The sequence below is a fragment of the Balaenoptera acutorostrata genome, chromosome 16 (assembly GCF_949987535.1).
Source record: "Balaenoptera acutorostrata chromosome 16, mBalAcu1.1, whole genome shotgun sequence".
Taxonomy (NCBI): Eukaryota; Metazoa; Chordata; class Mammalia; order Artiodactyla; family Balaenopteridae; genus Balaenoptera; species Balaenoptera acutorostrata.
Window position 1 is genome coordinate 14,131,070 of NC_080079.1, and position 17,986 is coordinate 14,149,055.

The 17,986-nt window shown below is 39.7% G+C and overlaps 2 protein-coding genes across 13 annotated transcripts in view; one reads left to right on the forward strand and one right to left on the reverse strand.

Annotated features, from left to right (window-relative positions):
• Window positions 1–8,346, forward strand: part of SHTN1 (shootin 1) — a 102,948-nt gene extending 94,602 nt beyond the window's left edge. For 2 of the 6 annotated variants that reach the window (XM_007173160.3, XM_057530764.1), the window contains one exon: window positions 6,638–8,344. In XM_007173160.3, coding sequence (XP_007173222.1) covers window positions 6,638–6,860 — 223 coding nt within the window. In that variant the 3' untranslated portion in view covers window positions 6,861–8,344. Of the gene's footprint in view, window positions 1–6,637 lie in introns of all 6 variants that reach the window. The other 4 variants (XM_057530763.1, XM_057530765.1, XM_057530762.1 and 1 more) reach the window with 3 other exon arrangements.
• An 18-nt stretch (window positions 8,347–8,364) lies between these two features.
• Window positions 8,365–17,986, reverse strand: part of ENO4 (enolase 4) — a 34,370-nt gene continuing 24,748 nt past the window's right edge. For 4 of the 7 annotated variants that reach the window (XM_007173154.2, XM_007173153.2, XM_057530767.1 and 1 more), the window contains 5 exons: window positions 16,814–16,939; window positions 14,971–15,166; window positions 13,389–13,456; window positions 12,759–12,876; window positions 8,365–11,018 (listed from right to left, as the gene is read on the reverse strand). In XM_007173154.2, coding sequence (XP_007173216.1) covers window positions 10,888–11,018; window positions 12,759–12,876; window positions 13,389–13,456; window positions 14,971–15,166; window positions 16,814–16,939 — 639 coding nt within the window. In that variant the 3' untranslated portion in view covers window positions 8,365–10,887. The remainder of the gene's footprint in view (window positions 11,019–12,758; window positions 12,877–13,388; window positions 13,457–14,970; window positions 15,167–16,813; window positions 16,940–17,986) is intronic. The other 3 variants (XM_007173158.2, XM_007173159.2, XM_007173156.3) reach the window with 2 other exon arrangements.

The following is a 17,986-nucleotide window of genomic DNA, read 5'->3' on the forward strand; positions in this document are numbered from 1 at the left end:
TTGAGGCTGTATTACACCTAGTGTTAAAATTCTGTTGAGTAAATCTCAGAATAACTGTTAAAATGCTGCTGAGTAATTCTCAATTCTCTCAAAGAATTAATTGCCTTCTAACATTTGCCTCCAGTTGCAAACACCTATGATTTTAAGAGACTTAGCATAAAATATATCATTTCTTCATGGAGAACCATATTGCTTTTGGTGCTTTGCCATTTTTTAAAAACATCTTTCAATAGTCTCTGCAGTATTTGTGTTTCCTTTTATTTTTGTATAGTGAAGTAGTGGAGACTTAAAATTTATTCAAATAGAAGTTCTGGCTAAAACTTAAATGCAATTTCAGATCTGAGGATAAATTGACTTAACTTCTGAAACCTGATAAATGCTTTTCATTTGAAATACATTTTGTCATATAACTGTATGAAAAGTAACACACTGAATTCTTCATGACTTCCGGTCTTAAAAGAGAGTTTAAAGTATATAATATAGTAAATTTAAAGAAAAATCTTAAAATTTAAAAAACATTGTTCTGAAAATTAAGAATGAAAATGCAAACATTCTGTGCATGGCAGCTTTCTTGAGGAGCCAGTGTTATTTATATATGGTGTCTCTTGTGGAAGCCTTTATGTTCCTTAAAATATCTCTTTTAAATAATATTCACATTTCATAGCTGAGATCTCAATGGATTTTCCATGGTGACTTAAAGTTGTACAAAATTACAAAAAGCTTAAAAAGTAGCCAAAAAAGGTATCATACACATTTAAGAATCTTTGCCTGTGCTAAAATCAGTCGCAGCTCATGCTTTATCATTGATTTTGCTGGCGAGAATGGTCCAGTTTCCTGAGCCTCCCTGGGCCAGTGTATTTTGGAATCTGTAAATGTGCACAGTCCAGCTTATGCTAGAAGAATGAAAGAACTGGGACAAGGCTTCATAGCGTGCACTGTGGTCTGAGATGTAACCCGTGCACTGAGATGACTGTGCTGCAGTTTTTCCACCAAAGAAACTATGGCTCAGTGTGGACACAGAGGTCTTTGCCCAGCCATTGTTACCTCTGTTAAAAAGGAATTCTTGTTAATCTTACGGCAAACCAGCATCTAGAAGCTGATGTCAGATTTTCAACCATGGCGGTATTCTGTTGTTTAACAATATTATTTTTCATAAATTAAATGATATCTATTTTTCCCTCAAATAGAAGCTGACCCAAATTGGCAAACTCATTTATTCTTTGCGCTGAAACGCAGTTTCAAAAAGTACACAAAGCCAAAAGAAATTAGCTTCGTTTTTTCTATCTTCATTATATTTAAAAGTATTAGAATTAGCAATAATATAGAAAGTTTCATCTTATGTTTGAAATTTTATTTTGGAAAGTTTTGGGTAAGTGTGTTAAAATATCCTGAAAAATATCTGAGAGAAATGTCTGAGAGAAACAATACAAACTACCTCTGTTGTAATGCCACTACTGTTCACTGCTGTAGTAACTGTATAAAGGGCTTGGGGGGGAAAAAAAAGTAAGACTTCTTATTTTTACACAAGGGAGAATATAAAACTGACTTCCTCTTTGGAGTTTTCCCAGGAAACTACTTTATAAAGACAAATTTAAATCTCTCCATTTTCTGTCCTTGAAGGTGGTAAATATGATTGTAGCTTTATCCATTTTTATTGTAAATGAAACAGAGCTCAGACCATCCGGCTGTGCCTCATCTGTTGGCTGGCTGCCACAGACTAATGCAGGCGTCCCACTGGGAGACCAGAGAAGAACTATACTTTGATTCACCAGATTGTGTTAAATAGTCCAGCTGTTGCGATTTGAAAGATAGTTACCTCAGAAGTGAAACAGAAATGAACTTGGCATTTATGCCTCAAACCATTTTTACACTGTTTGGCAATCAGCTTTTCAGAGGTAGCATTTTGTAAAATAACTCTCACTGCTTAAAAGTTTCATTCACTGTAATGTTCAAAATGTCCCACCTTTATATTATCGGTAGAATTAAGCTTGAGTGATATGCAGAATTTGCATGAAATAAGCATTTTCCCCCTTCATTTCATGAGCTTTGATTGTATTCAGTTGAGCTCAGAACCATGTCTATTAGGGCTCTTTTGGGCATTAGTTAATTTGAATTGCAGCTGAAATGTTAGCTAGAATGTTGTTGAATATAATTGGAGTGTGGAAAGTTGATTTTGAAAGGAATTTCATTGAATGCAAACCATGATGTGCTTTTTAAAAATTAGAATGCTGCACTTTCATCTCCTCTAACACAGTCCGATAAGTCACTGAGTCCCTTTATTATAAAGTTCAACTTTGGCAATACCGTTTGCAACTGTTCTGATTCTTCTGGTACCAGTACCAGTTGGAGTCAGGTTTTTCCTTTTACCAGCAAGTGGCCTCATCTGCCCCAGCCCTACCTTCTGGCCCTCTTGCAGTTGGGGGAGAAGTAACTGCTTTCTAAAAGAGAAACCAAGTTGTACTTGGGCATCAGGCTTCACAGAGTGGTATAGATTGATATATTGTCTCCTAGCTTTTATTTTGCTTTTGGGTTTTTCTTTTTGTCTTGAAATAGCACTTAACAAATGATTTAAAATGACCCACGAAAAATATCTATTTGATTGGGTTAAAAATCACTAGCAGTATGTTGTGGTAAGAAAAAAAAGTACTGGACAGGAAGTCAAGAGTCCACAATTTTAATCCTGTATCTGCTGTTAACAAATTGTGTGCCCTTGGCCAAATCATGTAACTCACTCTTGTTTGGTGTCTTCACCTGACAGATGAAAAGGCTGGACTAGTTCATGTCAGTAATCCCTCTCAGACTGAACATTCCATGATTTTAGTCTTTATGTCACCTATAAAATTTAAGTCTTACTTGGAGATTTTGCAGCATACCGGAGAAGGTCTGCCGTACTTTTTATGAATACTGAATTTTAATTCCTTATTTGTGGTCATTGCTCTCAGATGAAGAATTAAAGAGGAAAAATTGAACGGAACAATAGTATACGGCAATTCCTATCGGATTGTTGCATTTGAGCAGCTGGGATTTTTACCTTGGGGGAGAAGCTTCAGATGTAACCTTGTAGAACCTGCCACTATGGCTGCCTAGAGCAAGAGCCTGGGTTCTTGGCACCGTCACTGATGGAGCTTTCTGGCTCTTCCCATGAGATGGGAATGGAGTTAGAAATGAAGCCTAGGAGGAAGGCCCTTCATTCCAGAAGGAGCCCTGGGCAGCTCCCCATGGGAACCAGGAATGGACTTAATGATGTCAAACCAGGAAGAGCTAGCTTTAAGTCACAAAGGAAAAAAAAAAAAACGAGGGGTAGCTTGAAGGGATGGATTTTATATTTATAGTTCTGAAAGATGAAGCTGAAAACAGGGATTCGAAAGAATCAGTAAACATGCCAAAATTAGCCTGTGGCATCATTATCATGTTTTTGGAAGATGCCTTTGGTAAATAGCTGTGTGATGTGGAAAAATCAGGAACAGGAAGATAGGAGCTTATGATTCTTGTCCTGGCTCTGCCACTGATAAGCTGTATAATTTTAGGTCAGGCTTTCCCTCTCTCCAAACCTCATTTTCCTCATCTGTAAAAGGACCAGTTGGACTAGATGATTGCCATAGTCCCTTTCAGCCTTAAGCCACTGGGATTCCAAGTCAGTGGTCGTTATCTTCAAGAAAGTAGTTACTCTGATTCTCAACACATAGAGAAGTTTTCCACTGTGCCAAGTTCAGTGATAATAAAGGTGTTCTCAAATTGGAGTGTACAGGTGACTTAATAATAGATTAATCTATTATTGAGAAGCCTACTTCAGGAAAGAACAATTCTCTGGACTGAGACAATTCCAGGACAGTTTCAGCCTGGCAATACAAAGTTTCTGAGTTTTCAGTTCAGTCAACATCATTTGTTGCTGTTGTGGAGCCCTGAGAGCACTTCCTGGAAGTTTTCAGCCTCCAGCTGATGAAGAAAGCATTTTAGGATGTGTTTACCACCCCTTCATCTGCAGACACACATGGGCATGAAAACTTCCACGGTAGTTCTGCAAAAGTGATGAAGGTCAGTATGGGTTGATGGAAGTTGCTCACCTAGAATGAGACGGATACTTCCTTTGCATGCGTAGAGCAGACTGGCTGGCTTATATACAATGAGGCTTAGACCCAGGGTTGTGGAACCACACGGGGGACTTGACCAGCAGACTTTGTGTGGCTTTGACTATAACAACTTTAGCTAGGCTGGAACTTGGAACTTCATTTCCTAGAATTCCCTTTCCCCTTTGTTTCCAGGTTAGGGTTGTCTACAGGAGAAATTTGCACGAGATTTAGAAAGTGGGAGTGACATGATAGTCTTTTTTTTTTTTTTTTAAGGCTCTGGAAGTCTGCGTAGGACAGGCTCTGTTACAATTCATGTGCGTTGCCACCTAGTTGGCATGTGGCACAGCTGGCCCACAGTTTCTCCAGCTCCCCCCATCTCCCCCTCCAGCTTCCCCAAATCTTAGGCCAGGTGCACGTGCAATTCCATGTGGAAGGGCTCCAGTTTATCCTGCCGCTCATCTGCATCATCGGGATTGGAGATTGTGAAAGACAGATGCAGCTCTGGTTTGTCCTCAGCTTCTTGCCACTTTTCACCCATCTTCCTTTTCAGCTGCAAGACCTGCTGATTTCAGGCCCAGCATAATAGACAGAGGCAACAGACTCACGTAGACTGCCTAACTCTCTCTCTCCATTGCTTGAGGTCTAATGTCTATAATGAATCCCTTATGCCATCCATGGGGGTTTTGCTTCTCTGACCATACCCTAATGGATTCAGCCTTCCAGGTGTTGCCTGGGTCAGAGAAAGTCAAGCCAGATACCACCTGGGTAACTACATCCCATATTGATTCCCAAGGCACAGTAACAGATATCTTGAGAAGTGGATCCTTGGCCAAGGTAGATGGGCAGTGTCATGGTGTTTTCTAATGACAAGGGTGTTGCCAAATCCAGGCAAAAATAAAGGAATCTGTCCTCGCTACAGTATAGCTTTCCTCTCAGGTCATCTCTTTGCTTTTACCGCCTCCAAAGAAGACAGTTATGTGCTAGTCACTTATGAATGATAATCAAGTCACACGGTATAACTGGATAGCCCTATGGGATGGTTTTCAAACATTTGGACAGATCTCATAGTACCAGGTGATAAAACTGTGGTCACTGGGTTTGAGTTTTGGTACCTGTGGCTGGATCGTGCAGGCCACTTTGTCTCAATAGTTGATCATTTGTTCTGTTACTTTCGTTGTATAAGAGAGACCTTCAGATCTACTCACACCAAAGCCTTGGTTTCTGCACATTCATTCTGAGCCTTTCACACACAGTAGTTCATTAGTATTTGCTCATTTGTTTACTCCACAAATGGATGTGCGCTGGGTGCTGGCATAGATCTGTGAACAAAGCTAAACAGTCCACCTCATGGATGTTTACATTTTACTTGAAGAGACAGACATTAAACAACTGGTTGCCAGTATTTAATTATAACTGTGGTAAATCCAACAAGGGAGAAGTATTAGGTGGTAAGAGAGTGTCTAAACCAGCAGATCTGAGCTAGGGGTCAGGGAATAGTAGAAATCAAGTCCTGGTGAGGGGCCGGTAGAGCAGTGGGCAGACCCTGGCCAACAGTTCACCAGTACACATCCTGACATCCAGAGGTGGATGTGGGACAGGGGTGTGCTGGGTCATGGTTAGTATCCCAGCATTTGCCAAGAAGATCAGATAAGTCTGAATAGCCTCTGCCCTGCCTACTACACACCCTTCAACCTCCAGGCATCAGGTCAGCAGTCCAGTACCTTCAGATGATGGCTTCTGACCTGACTTCTGAGAGGACTAGGTGCCCACAGCCTAATTTCCTGACACGTGAAAAGAGAAGAGTGTTTCAGGACATCTCTGTTTCCATAAGGAAATTGTTGCCCATTTAGCTTGAGAAGCAATAGCTTCTTAGAAGAGAAGAAAGGGAACCTCAGTGGAAAAAGAAACTACATTTGAAATTCAATAAGAAATTTCTCAAACATGATTCTCCCTTTTTAGAAAAAGTGTATGGTAACTTAGCATTTCAACTTCTTCTCTGGATTCTCCCATCTGCCTTTGTTCCTTTCCCTCATCCCTCCACAGGTCTGACCAGAGTTGTTCTTGCCAGTAATGGCAGCAGCTGGCATATCTCTCAGCTGCCCATCAGGGATGGGAGTGGTTTATTTCCCTCCTTGTTGCAGTCTCAGAACTAATCTGCAATCACATGTACCCCGGCACACAAGGGAGGGGTTAACTGGCTCCTTCCAGCTAAGTGGGGGTGGGACAGGAGTCTGGGGGCGGCAGGCAGTGGGGAGGTGTGCACAGAGTATCCAGGAGCTTTGTGCTTCTGTGAGAAGAGCATGCAATTAAGCAGGTAGGTGTATTTGCCTTTTTAACATTTATGCAGTTAATTGCTCTGACTTTTTCCGTCTTCTGGCCTTGTGCTCCTAATATGTAATCTAATAGCTTTTTTTTTTTTTAATGGCTGGCACCTCAAAGACCACTTTTTGCATGTTGATTAGACTTAGAATGTTTTGGGTTTTTTGCTCGTCTGAATCCAGGAATCTGAAAGATAAATGTTTTCTCTCTCTGCTTTTAATTTTTTTGTTTAACTGTTCATTCCCTAGGCCTCCCAGTAACACTGGATGCAGGAGACAATACATTGGCAGTGAAAAACAAGCTGAACCAGTTGTAGTTTTAGATCCTGTTTCCACATATGAACCCCAAACCAAAGACCACGTCGCTGAAAAAGATCCAACTCAACACAAGGATGATGAAGGTGAAATTAAACCAGAATACAAAGAAGACAGTGTTGAAAAAATAAGAGATACAGACAGCTCCAACTGCTGATCCATAAACCAGAAGGCGGATACGTTCAGAAGTCCTTTTTAACAAGCACATGCTTTAGTTTTGGTGTATTGGCAAGGGCTATAGACATTCTGTTCTTGTCACTGTATTCAGAGTATAGGTTCTTTTTTGATGTCACTTTTGTAAGTTCACTTATAAATATAAGTAAGCTATTTAGCAAAGTACACATTCTTTGTAGTTTTTTTAATCTTTATAGGATAAGATTTTTTTCTAGTTACTGTATTAAGTGTGACTTCTTTTAGAAGTTTACAAAAAATTCATGTTATCTTTTTAGGTAATGTGCATACCACTAATCAAATGTAATGATGAAAGTTTGCAGCACTTATGTATAATTGGATAAACAGAAGTGACTAGCTTAAGGTGATTTTAAAAACCCCCAAAGAAGCTTCTGTTTTGGGTCTGATCCTTTTTTGGTGGAGAAACTTCAGTAGCATGGAAATTGTTAGGCACTGTGGCATACAAATTACTTTCTAGGATATACTGAGATAAGCTTAAAATTCAGGAGCTGATGTCAAACTAGTAGTCCCATACCCAGTGTTAATTACACACATTATTAACTGTGGGATGAAAAACACATACTATTGATTGTGTCCAAAGCCTCCCAAGGACTTTGGAGGGAAGGCTGTAGTGGCCAGAAGGCAGAATTGAGGTGGAAGTCCAAACCCTGAATTTAATAGAGTATTATCTTGGTAAACTGTGTGTTCTGTGCTGTGAGTTAATTGTGTTTTCTCATGGACTCATGTGGCACAAGGACCATATTTTATCACAGTTCTTATGTACAGTGGAGATGGGTGACAAGCATACAATTGTCTTGCTTCACTGCTGTTCTACATTACACAGGTTTGTTGTTCTTTTTAAAGAAATTAGGTGGTAGTCTCTAAAAATACAATGTTTCAGTCTACCACAGTGAATAAATAGAAATGTAATCAGGGATTTAAAAAAAACCTTATGCAGCTTTTCAAAGTTGATTGTTTCAAAACTGATGTTTGTTTAAAATAAGTGGTAATGTACTTGAGTGCATTTTTTTATGACAGTGATTCAGTAATGGTAATTTTACTATTAAAGAAAGTGAAAGGTTTAGTTTTGTTAGCATAGCTCAGCATGAAGCTGTCAGGTGTTTCTCACCTAAGGGCAAAAGAAAATGATAGTAATAATTGCAGTAGTTGTATTTTATTTTTGCACGTATGCTAAACATAGGCTTGAAAAGGTGGATAGGCAGGTAAATGTACTTCCTAAATTTGGAGATAATTATCTTTCTGTAGGCTCGTTATGCTTGATTGTTTCCATGTTCTTCCAGTGATGATTTTACAGTTACTTATCAGTTTACTCATAGGGAATTATAATGTAATGTTTTTCAACTGTGATTTCCCCTAATTGAATAATACTGCTATATGATATACTAACTACAAACTGCATTAATTCACTTAAACAAGTTCTGTTATGCTGTGATTTGAACTCTCCTCACCACACTTATTAAAAAGCACCAAGTTTCCCTTATTAAAGGTCAATTGTGGTTATTGACATTTTTGGTTTAGTTCCCCAAACTTGACATTCTTTAATATGAAAATTGTGTAAGACTTGATAACTTTAGTAATTTTTAATAATCCACAAAATGGTTTATTTTGAGGAATTCTATTCTTTGTTTCTTCCTGCTTTCTGCATTCCTGTGTCTGTTATCAGTCTGATGGCATGTGTCTTACACATATTTAGGAATATAAAAATATGTACACTTGTCATTCCATATTTAACCACACACCCTTTCCAGGGTAAGAAGTTAACCATTTGTGAAATGTGTTAGCTGGACCAGGCAACATTTAGTCACTGGTACAGTATTTTGAAAGTGTTCTTGCCTTTTCTGAGCTGCTTATTTCTTCACCAACATCACAAAGCATTTAAAATTAATTTGCTAAAATTAATTCTAGCATCCTTTTGTATCTGAGATAGTCTCACATAAACTCCTCACCTACAGTGGTTTCAGCAGTTGATCAGTCCTGTGGAAATTCTGATTGGAGGGAATTAGCAGGGCTGTAACCATCCCGCCTTGATTGGCCTGAGTAAAAACAGATGCGTGTTTTGGCTCTGGCTACTCGCCGGTAATTCCTCCTTCCTCACCTGTTTTGTTAACAGTAAATGTTTGTTAGAAATGGCATAGTACAGGTAGAGGTTATTGTTAATCTTTCAGACCATTTTTAGGTTGTATGGTAGGTATAGTGTATAGTCTGTATCACAGAATCTTAAAAACAAAGTTCGGATGATTTTTATAAACGTGCACTATACATGTTTAATCACTTTCATCGTGGAACAGCTTCAGCTTATATGGCAATAAGCTGTGGAGAATGGATAGCCGTCTCTTTATCATCACTGACCTTAGGAAGATCATCAAGCAGCCCTTACTTAAGGACTGCATTTGGTTTGAAGTTTCTTCGGAGCACTAACATTTCCCCGTCCCACTGCCATTTTTTAATACAGGGTATGATGAGTTTCTTTCATCTCTTTACATGTAATTCCATATATATATATATATGTTTTATATCTATTATATATCCTTTAACATATATGTAGAGAGAGAGAAAATATATAAATAGAAACAGTGCTTATCACTTTCAAAAACTTGAAATGCTACACATCCATTGGTGACCCCAATCCTCAAGTAAGGAAAAGGTGAATAGGCTGTGCTCAGCGCTGAAATTAAAGTGTTGACTTGGTTGAGGTAATAAATCACCTCTTTGGTTAATTTAATGTAGTTATTCAGTTATTAACTTGGTTGTACCTTTTTTCTCTAGTTTCATTCATTTAATTATAATTTTTGTCACATTTCCAGGGCATACTGTCATACGATCTCCCATATTTCATCTGTGTGTGTGTGTGTGTGTGTGTGTGTGTACATGTGCAGAGGCTATCTGAACACTCATCCGTTGTTTATTGCTAAGCATCAGGAAAGGCAGTAGCAACAACAGACTGTGACACAGTTCTCCCAACTTAGAGTGATACCAACCAGTTCTCCTGCCCTGTGCTCTGAGAGAATCTGCCACTGAGCCTATTTTAAATCACTGCTTTTACAGTAAGGCCTTGGCTCTGCCATAAGGCCATTACCTTCCCCTCTTAGTACTCTTCAAAAGAAGAGGTCCTCAGGATGCTTAGTAAAAACTTATAGAATATATCAGAAATCTAAACTTAGCCAACTCTCTCACAGGTCAGTACATAGCAATTTATATAATTTGGGGCAAAGACAAATAGTAACAGTTTGAACAGAGAATCTAAATCATATAAAGCAGTTGGATATTATTATATCTATAGGTATGTGTTTGAATATGTTTATTTCTGGTCATCCTCTGCTATAACCCGGATACTGGCTTTCAGAAGAGACAATTCAGCCAATCTGTATGTTGCATCATTTTTAATCACCTACTAGATTCTGTAGTAAAAATGATTGGGCATTTAATTGCTTTAAGAATATTCATTCATTGATGTGTTTACTCACTTATGCTCATTCTTGTTCCAAAAAGGATCTAAGGAGACCCCCAAAGATATAAATGATAGATGAACAACTAAAATCTAGAAAGAGATGGGAATCAGAGAAAAGGGAATTAAGGGTAGGAAAGTGAGAGGAAGCTATTTGGCTCTTAAAAAATCCGTGAAACAGAAGATGTACACCTTCCTGGCAGAGAGAGCTCCTAGTATGAGGTGTTTGAACTGAGTGTGGAGTTGGTGGCAAAAATATTGTACTCTTTTACTAGGTCATGACCCCCCAAAATGGACAGGAGAGCTCGTATACAAACAAGATCCCCATAGAAATGTGATGGCCAGAAGACAAGGTTCACAGATATAATTCGGGGCAAAATACTATCTCTGTATTTCACCAAACAGTGAAATTAAAAGAAGAAAAAGCACACGAGTTAGTGAAGTTTTAGAGCAAAACCAAAATGAAGACATACTTGAGATCTCCCAGTCTAATGATACCAGTGGTGTGGCTGTCAGCTGGGGTGTGTGCAGCCCGTCTGGAAGACACTCATGTTTTGGCTGATTGCTCCACAACTTCTGTGGCGAAGATGGGCTTCGGGGGCTCAGGCAGCTCACCAGCCATGGCAGCCTTTTCAGCTTCCTCATTCAAGTAGAAAAATGTGTGTTCTTCACTGAAACCTATTAAAAACAACAATAAATTTTACTGTCTAATCCAGTGGTGCCAATTTTGACGTTCTTTGTTACATGACTTAAAGGAGACCATCTTTAGAACTGTCCAGAGGTGTCACATCACCATTAGGAAGGATTCTAGAACCACCTTAGAGTGGGCATGTCATCGTTTATACATTAACTGCAATACACTTGTTGAGTTTGCAGTGTACCCTTAGACAACATTCTGGAACATTTGGTTTACAGCAGACTTTGGGCAGAGGCCGAGCAGCAAAGGATAAGAGGAAGATGAACTAGAGGAAAGGCTGGTACTCTGCATGAGACAGACCATTGCCAACTGACTATTCCAAGGTAAACCACTGAGGACTTAGCCTATTCCGGTCAGGTTCCACGTGTTTCCAGGCAGGGACAGTGTTTTAATGGCTGAGCTTTTGACAAGATTTCCTACTCAGTCTCTCAGTGCAGTGATTTGGTTTTCCAGTTTTTTGGTCCCCTTCTTATTTATTGACCACTGCCAATGTCAGCGAAATCCTCACTAATCTGTTAATCCATTCCGGAATGCTCAGGGCTGGCACTGTCACCAGGGAGGGGCTGGGCCTCCAGTCACTAGAGTCCTTTTTGATGCCCTGAAGCAGCTGTTTCCCTTGTGGTGAAGTCTGGCTGGAAATGTGATAGGTCATTGAAGGAACCTAAAGCTTCCACAAGTCAGGATGACAAAAAAATAATCAGACTGATATGTAGGAACAGTATAATTTTACCTATTTGAAAAAACAAGCCTTCATGTTGTTACACACTAAACAATACAAAGTAACTTTTGACTGCCCTCGCATGACTTAGAAATAGTCTCCCAATTATATCTTTGTTTTCTAGAAAACAAGGTCATTACCTATGTTAAACGTGACAAATGAATAATTACTATTTCTCTTGGTCACTTTTTAAAAAATGCCTATTACTGAGTCACAAAGTAGGACTTCCTTGCTTTCATATTCAATAATTGGTATGTTCCACAATACATTCTATAATCTATCTCATTTTATAGTTTCATTTATGGTATACAAGTATGTCAACACTACTTAATTAACGTAACTTTTTTTTTTGCAGTATATCAATTCTATTTTAAAATACAAAATAGTTTCAGAATTTCAAAGACAACTATTGGTCTCTTTAAATGTCTTTGCATGCTTTGTTTTGGCTATCACAGTCAGTAATATATAGAGTAAAAATGTATATTTGGGGTGTTGCTCTCCAGTTAGCCAGTACATAAGGTGCTTCTACCCATGCAGATTTACAAAGTTTGATGTCGTAAATGATTGGTTCATCTCTCTTGAGACCATAGCCTTTCCAAGGTACATTAAATTAACATGCTATCTACTTGAGTAAAACGAGTTGTTGCCAAGAACCACCAGGAAAACATCCACCTTTAACTTTCCTGGGCTGTGCAGAAAAACCTTAAGTATAATTTGGACCGTAACAAAAGGTAGGCTTGGAAATTCCAATCAATTAAGTCTATTGAAAAGCATCACACAGCCTATTCATCAAGATTAGGGCTAGAGTTTTAAACATTCAGGTAAATAGATAATCCATTAAGAAAACAATACACGTGGCAAATGCCATCCTAGTTTTGTCAGCACTTATTTATAGTCTTTGGATTTCCCTGCCCTCCTACCGAGAGACTTCTCTTCCCCCATCTCCCAATCTTTGTTCTCTTATTCATGGCTAAGCGAAACTAAGCAAGAAAGCAGCACATACCCAGTGTCCCATTCTGGACAAGTTCTTCCTCTATAGTAAAGAGGCGGTTGTACTTAGTCACCCGTTCGCCACGAGAAAGACCTCCCAACTTGATAAACCGGACACCAAGTCCAACGGCCTAAAGAGGTGGGGGAACAGCTTATTTTAAATGGAGTCATATTTTGCTAAACTACAAACAGTTCTTGAGGGAGAAAGGACACTGCCCCTGTGTGCTGTTTTGTTTTTACTCTCATTAAGTTAATTTCTCATTTTGTTACATGAGTAAAGTGGCCTGCTTATAAGCTGAAAGTGTCAAAGGTAAAGAGATAGTGTGACTGTACATCAGATGCTCTGCTAGTCATGTAAGCATGCTGATTTTTATCTAAGAACATCCTGGCCTTTCTTACTTCATTTTAGGAGGTAAGATTGCAAGTGCACACCCCAGTCATTTAAGTGTGCTCGTCATTTTACCAGGACTTCAATTTTTCTTCTTTTTAAAAGTTCAAAGATTTGCTGTCTGGGAGGAAGAAAGTCTTTTTCATAAAAGGTTACATGACTTTCTCTGCCAAAGACCGCCTTTCTCTGAAATACCAATTTGGGATAAAAGCAGTGTTTTGGCAATTCTGCAGTTGAGCGGTTTTCAGCACTTACCAAATCGACAAGGCTGTCATCAGACGACTCTCCTTCTGCACTTCCAAAGACAGTGATGTGCTTCTTACCTGTAAGCAGAGGAATTCTTTTCAGTTTTAGATGGTATGGAAACAATCATCAAATATATGAGCCTCTGGGATCAAAATTTAAAATTTGCCAGAGATTTAAAACTGCGAAGAGTCAATTATTTGACCACCTGAGAATTCTAACCCAAACGTTTGCATTTTTATTACCCTGATTTTATTTGTTTACCCCTTTGTAGTAGTTTAGATGATAAAATACTAAATGAATGCCATGTTTCATCAAATTTAACATACCATAAATTGTAAGAGGCACCATTATTACCGCTGTAGAGGAAAAATGCTCAAATTAGACTGACGCATTTCTAAGCTGTAAGACACAATTCAAGGTCGATCATGTTCAATGTGCACCTTTGAGTCAAAATATACAGTAAGTGCAAGGGCGTCATATGCCTAAATAATGGATTTCACAGTTCATGTAAAATTTTATTCAAAGGAATCTGTCGTTCTGAATGTTGACTTATTAGGAAAGCAGTGTTGATAGTATTTAATCAATCACTTGAAGATCTCAAAACCCCTTAAAATTCGCACAGTCTACAAGACTGCAAGCCAAAGTTCTTCCTATGGTGACAGAGTTGTGTCTTACAGGCAGGAGTTAGAGCAGCAATCTGGAGTGGATGACAGAATGGCTGCTGAGAGGTAGGCCCAGGAGGAAAGACCAGGCCCTGGGGCATTCCATCCACCACCTGCACGCCAGCCTGCCTGGGCCGTAGACCAGGGCAGCCTGCAGGCTAAGGGGCTACAGGCATTTCATTCCATCCTCTGGCACCAGCCCAGGCCCCTGGCTGCCAGGCTCGCTCTGCGTCCTGCTCCAGGTCTGAGACCAGCCTGCTGCCTAGTTCCTGAGACCCACTCACGATATGCATGTTTCAGGCCCTGTGCATAAGTGAACAAGACTCCCATGAACTCCTGGGAATTTACAGTCTAGTGGAGGATACCAGACATTAAATAGCCTACAAGTAATTGTGACCAGTACTACAATTGAAAATATAGGATAAGAAAGGTTCAGAGCAGCCAGTGAGGGGTGGGGGAAGTCAGGGAAGGCATATAGATCTGAAGAGGTTTCATTTAAGGCAAAAAGACCTGAAGGAATAGTTAGCCAACTAAATGGTACAGGGCAAAGCATTCTAGGCTGAAGGAACAGCATGTTCAAAGACCTCAAGGCTGTAAAAAGTTTGAAACTTTTGAGGAGTTGAAAAAAAGCCAGTGTGGGCTAGTGATTGAAAAAAAATCACTGTGGTGTCGTGTGAAGCTGAAAGGGGCTGTGGCCTCAGCCACCTGTTTGCGGTGGCCCTCCCTGAAGGGGGGCCCCCGGGCAGGGCTGTTATTGGAACATTACGACGTGAATCAGTAGTAAGCTGCATTTTGTTTTCCAGCACCGAATCACTCACAAATGGTTGGGGTGTTTTTATCTTCCAAGATTTATTCCATGCTTTTTATTAACTGATATACTGCATATTTAAATGCATTATGAGTCTTTCAGAGCTATACTTTTTACTCACTGTCGATAAGATTGGTCATTTCCACCAAGTCAGACATCGTAGTTTGATTTGTGTGTTTTACGATCAGCCCGCTGCATCTGAGGATGCCGATGTTCCCATCCTCTAGAAGTTTAGAGATGCTTTTGGAGGCGGTGCCTGCGATTATGTAACACTTGGAACCAAGAGCATTGTAGGTGCTGTCCCACTGTTCAGAGTCCTGGGTAAATATTTAAGAATTGATCATTACAATGTGTGGGACATCATCACAAAACGACAGGAATCATGCAGCACATAATCAGCTATACAGCTTTTTGAGACACACAAAACAGGGGTGGGAGGCTTGGTTTGTTTGCATCTGTGGCTTCATGTTGCCCGTACCACAGCCACACAAATTAACAAGCTTCATGGAACAGAAACTTAGAGTGATTAAATTTGAGCTTGAAGATCTAGTGAATAAAATGTTAATACACATTAAATGCTATTCTCCACATTAATTCTGATGTCCTTCAAACACAGGCTCTTCCTACCCACTGTGTTATCCATGATGCTGCTGAAGACTGGTTGGTTAGGAGATTTTAGTGTTATTTCTGGTAAAAAGCCAACTGAAGGAAATGAGCCTGCAGGGACATAGACCCTCATTCCCAGCACCCTTATTTTTTATTGGTGAGACCACCAAATGAAATGAAATGCTCATTATTTAAATAGATATATACAGTCTTCCCAGCCATTGTACCAGATTTCAACCTGTCCCATTAGAACAGGCCATATAGGTACATCTTATTGCATTAAAAAGAGTTGTGGCCAGAGCCTTGGGACAAGAAGCAGAAGATAGGTCTGGCAAGATTAAAGAACTAGGCTCAGCATCTTCCACAAGCGCTGGGTTGTAGCACAGGCTGTGAAAGGAAAGATGGGACTGAGAGAGCCTGGGGCTCCAGTAAGATCCAGCACTCTCTTTGTCCCTCAAATTTAAATAGGTGAGTTGTCTCAAAGAGGGTACCTGCTCACTATATCTACTGGTTCTCAAATGCATAAAATCAAGAACGTAAGTTTTGGGGCTTCCCTGGTGGCGCAGTGGTTGAGAATCTGCCTGCCAATGCAGGGGACACGGGTTCGAGCCCTGGTCTGGGAAGATCCCACATGCCGCGGAGCGACTAGGCCCGTGAGCCACAGCTACTGAGCCTGCGCGTCTGGAGCCTGTGCTCCGCAGCAAGAGAGGCTGCGATAGTGAGAGGCCCGCGCACCGCGATGAAGAGTGGCCCCCGCTCGCCGCAACTAGAGAAAGCCCTCGCACAGAACGAAGACCCAACATAGCCATAAATAAATAAATAAATAAACAAACAAACAAATAAATAAACGTAAGTTTTGACGTTTAAGTGGGTTAGGAAGAGAGAGTTCTATGGCACATAAACAACCCTCGTCAGATGCATTAGTGTGAATAAATCAGAAACCTCAATATCTCACACCTTTTAAAAATATGGCTTTGTAACTTCTATGCATGCATAGTAACTGGATTTAGGTTTAAAAAACATTTGGCCTAGTTGAAGTCCTGTTTCCGTGAGCACTTGGAAATGATATGTGATTAACCTATTGAAGCACCAGCTAGCACGTTGGGCTCACCTGCCATCAGTCAGGCTGCTTGTAAATACACAGGTATTCCTGAAGTGCTGGGGGATACTTGTTTCATTCCGTAGACAGGCACACTCCTATGTGTTTCTGCTATTCATTTGCTTAGTAAGTGCCTTTTCTCATAAATGCCAAAATAAAGCAACTCAGCCCCAGCCCAAATTACAACACATTTCAAATCTACAGATCCAAAAGGAAGATTTTATTGTTTTATTATAAAATTCAAGTTGAATCCTATTACCTCCTTCCTGAAAGGATCAATTAATGCAATAATTGAAGGGAACTTGTTGATTAGCTCCACATACAGGTCAACCATCTCAGCTGCATTTTTGTAGGTTCCCATCATCACTTCATACTTTCCTTTACTCTGATAAGTATAAGGAAGATATTAAAGAATAAATGATGAATTCTTCAAACATTAAAGATGTGATTCAAATTCATTTTCATTCATCTCATATAAAAGACTGCAAACAGATTATTTCCAGGCCACATTCACCTGAGAAATCTATGCATTTTACTTTAAATATCTGTTAAATGTCAACCTGGGAAAATCAAGTCAGCATTCCTCTGGATGCCCCATAGATCTCTTCCCACTGACTTCAGATGAAGCCTTCTGCACAATAAAACGAGTAAAGAGAAGGAGGGGAGTAAATTCTTACTTAAGTTTTATAACGTGGTGCCAGATACTGCTTGGATAGATGGGCAATAACATGAATTCCTAAACAGAATAGCAATGCAGACCTGCCTACTCACTAGAACTACCATCGTTCAGCTCACAGTGAATGAATAGCTTGTTTCCTTTTCTGCGAATATTCTAAAATTTGAAAGCGGGGCTAAGTTTTTGAGATACTAACAACCAATATGAAATGTAAAGAGACTTATGTGGAGGCAAACATGCAAGTTCTAGTAGTAACAATATTGTTTTGAAAGTGGAGTTCTAGTGCAACCCGTTCATCGAAGTCTAGAACACCCCCAAGTCATTAAGCATAGGAGTAAACGAAGCTGGAGGATCTAGTGTAGTCTCTGCAAACACAGCACCCTTATGTCCAGTCCAAGTCTGTGTCCAGGGATGGCACCTGGGATATTTAGGTACTGGGAGGAAGGTGGAACGGACCAGAATGGCTCTTTGGTTTATTAATGCCTTCCTATTGCTGCTAATAGAATGGATTCCATTGGAATTAAGCAGGTTCCTAAGAAGTCCATCATTGAAAAGATTCTATACTTCTTTTCACATAAAATATAGCAGCAAGAGCTCTCAGTTTCTATACTGCAAAACGTATGCCATCCTATGTTGTCAGAGAGGAAATGATAATGATTTTGAACTAACATTGTAAAAATTATCTGATACCAAGCTAAAGCGTTTTACTGAATATAAGCAATAAATACCCATTCTAGTTAACACTAGCAGTCAGTA